The sequence below is a fragment of the Rattus rattus genome, chromosome 5, assembly GCF_011064425.1.
Source record: "Rattus rattus isolate New Zealand chromosome 5, Rrattus_CSIRO_v1, whole genome shotgun sequence".
In the NCBI taxonomy this organism is placed as follows: Eukaryota; Metazoa; Chordata; class Mammalia; order Rodentia; family Muridae; genus Rattus; species Rattus rattus.
In genome coordinates, this window is record NC_046158.1 from 63,848,180 (window position 1) to 63,851,538 (window position 3,359).

At 33.1% G+C, this 3,359-nt stretch overlaps 1 protein-coding gene across 1 annotated transcript; it reads left to right on the plus strand.

Annotated features, from left to right (window-relative positions):
• The first annotated feature begins 1,951 nt into the window (after positions 1 to 1,951).
• On the plus strand, positions 1,952 to 2,944 carry LOC116900303 (olfactory receptor 1094). The gene has a single exon (XM_032902059.1). The coding sequence runs from the start codon at positions 1,952 to 1,954 to the stop codon at positions 2,942 to 2,944; it is 993 nt and encodes a 330-aa protein (XP_032757950.1).
• The last annotated feature ends 415 nt before the right edge of the window (positions 2,945 to 3,359 follow it).

Sequence of the window (3,359 nt, forward strand, 5' to 3'; positions counted from 1 at the left end):
ACAAGTTTAATCAATATTATTTATACTTATTTATAATTATCAGTACTACATTGATACAAAAGAAACAAGTTTACTCAATTTACCATGTCAATAAGTAGTTCATCTAAGAAGAACAAAAATTTCATTCAAAATATAATATGCCTAATTCCTTACAACAATTCCTTATCAGTGTTGTGAAGGTCACATTGGGATATAGCTGTGTATAATTCTGTATGTGTATAAGTCAACATATACAAAAGAGCCTTAGAAAGAGAATAAATGGTGAACCATCTACTTTTACCACATGCAGTTACCACTATTGTCTTTTTTCAGGTCCTGAGCTTTATTAACCAACTTCTGAGCCTTCATGCTACTTTTTCCTTATTTTTATTATTATTATTATGCTTAAATAGTTTTTATACACTTGCCATTATCCCCCTCCCTACCCACCCTCTTATTGTTCCTCATCCAAGAGCTCCTCCCCTCTCTCCAAGAAGATGTCTCCAGCCCTCACGCCACCCCTCCAGACCTTGTCTTTCTCTGGGACCTCAGTTTCTCAAGGGTTAGGCCCATCTTCTCTCACTGAGACCAGATCAGGCTATTCTTAAATACAAAAAGAAAAACCATTCTTTCCTCCTTTTAGAATGGTTCAGTTGCTGTACAGCTGATAGTTGTAAGTTTCAGTACAAAAGTTACCATGTATTTCATAGTGAACATAAATCAATAGGTCACAAGAGATTTATCAAGTCTAATGAAGAGAGGCTGTTCATTAATTCAAATATGTTTACTTGTCTGAAATACTGAAGAGAAAGCAACAACATTGGTGAGAATCAGTTCTTATTCTAGAGATTAAAACCAGGGTTTGTTTGCAGTAGGTAGGCAGGTTAAATTACCTGGCCCTCATAATGAACAATTGCTGTGACTTTCGTTAAATCTTGTATTTATGTTTCAAACATGGAAGCTTCACTCCTGATTCAGGATTTTGTCAGAATTGCCTTTTGGTGCATGTTTGTGGCTCATATCATAACATTTATTTTGAGAAATATTTCCATGATTAATACTGATGGTTACTGTATGATACTTAGCTTACAGTAAATTTATCAATTCCATAGAACTAGTACTAAGAGAATGACAAAGCATTATTTATGAAACATATAGGTCTCATTAAATCCAAAGATATGTTTTTAGCTGGTTTAGACAAGGTTGCTTTTTGATCTGGGCAGGTATGAACATAGTTATGTAGACCAAGATATATTTACTTCACTCACAGAGTTTAATCAGAGATTTATAGTTAAAGACATATGTCATCATGGATTTTTCATATTCATACATCCTTGCCCTGTGAATTGAGATCTCTGATATTATAAAATAAGTTGCTCTAAAATAAAGAAAAAAAACCCCAAATGTTAAAAAAAATCAAGTTAAGCTACAAAGTTCATTTATAGAAAGAAAAATAAAATCTAAAATATAATTCAACGGGGATTTTCTTTCTTTAATTTTGTTTTTCCTTTTCAAAAGGTTCATCTTACCCTTTCTGATTTTTTTCTGTTTATCATAGTTCATAATGAATTAAACTCTAATTTTCCTTAAACTCTAATCATCTCACTATCTAAATATGACTGAGATACTAAGGGAACTTATTAGACAGATCCTGTGTATAACATATGATATATCTTCACGTTGATAGTCATGAGTACCAAAAAAAAGGTGAAAAAATTAACAGAATAATGAGCACTGTAAAGACTAAATTTGCTGACTTTAAATATGAAAAAAGCACAGTAAAACTTAAAAATAGACATTTTAAAATTAATTTTTAACCCAGTAATGCATCTAATTATTCTCAACTTCTTTATTACAGTTGCAGCATCCAAGGACAAAGTGTTCATTATGAGTTTCTAAAGCACAAGCATAGGGATGTGTTGATGTACACGGTTCTCAGAAACACTGACTTTATATGGTATATGAGTAAGAGATGTCGAGACATCCACTAGGTTACAGTGTACAAAGAATCCCAGTGAACAATGTGACAGACATCACTACGTTTATATTAACAGGCTTCACTGATGATGCTGACTTGCAAGCCTTGTTATTTATTTTGTTTTTTGTGATCTATCTTTTTACTCTTATAGGCAACTTGGGACTTGTTTTGCTAGTCATTGGAGATTCCCGCCTTCACAATCCCATGTACTATTTTTTAAGCGTTCTATCATTTCTAGATGCCTGTTATTCCACAGTTGTCACTCCAAAGATGTTGGTCAATTTTCTTTCAAAAGATAAATCTATCTCATACCCTGGTTGTGTAACAGAAATGTTTCTCTTTGTTACATTTGGAACCACAGAATGTTTCCTGTTGGCAGCCATGGCTTATGACCGCTATGTAGCTATCTACAACCCACTTCTCTATGCAGTGAAAATGTCATCTACAGTCTATATACCTCTCATCATAGCTTGTTATTCAGGTGGAATTATGCATGCTACTATACACACAGTGGCTACCTTCAGCCTTTCTTTCTGTGCATCCAATGAAATTAGGCATGTCTTCTGTGATATTCCTCCATTGCTGGCTATTTCTTGTTCAAACACCAATATAAACCAGCTTCTGCTCTTCTATTGTGTGGGTTCCATCGAAATTATCACCATCCTGATTGTCCTGGTTTCTTACAGTTTCATACTCTTTGCAATTCTTAAGATGCGTTCTGCAGAAGGGAGGAGAAAAATCTTTTCTACATGTGGTTCTCACCTTACAGGAGTGTCAATTTATCATGGGACAATTCTTTTCATGTATGTGAGACCTAGTTCTAACTATGCCTTGGAACATGACATGATTGTGTCCACATTTTATACTATTGTGATTCCAATGCTAAATCCCCTCATCTACAGTCTGAGAAACAAAGATGTGAAAGAGGCAATGAAAAAGATTTTTGAGAGAAATTTGTTCATGAATAAAGTTCATCTTAAATTCTAACAACACTAGGAATAATGTCTGTTGTAAATCTGCATTTTATAAAGAAAGTATTTTCAAGTTTTGTTAATGGTGCCCATGTTCCAAAATGTTAGAGCTAATGTATGAATAGTATCCAAATTCCTGTTTGTAATAATAGCAATGTGCACTATCACATACATAACCATTGATGAACTCAAACTCAAATATATTAAAAATACTATTGTTATATATGTTTATATTAGTAACTTATTTGAATTTTCAATAGCATTCATGACATCAACAGTCGATTATTTAAAATGTTGTCATATTGGTTGTAGTAAGTTCTCTTCATGCAGTCTATACTTAATATGTCATCTTTAATTCCACTCTTCTCTAGCTATAATGCAATGGCTTAATTTCTTGTAACATACTTTTAACCAACTAATCACCTATGTTG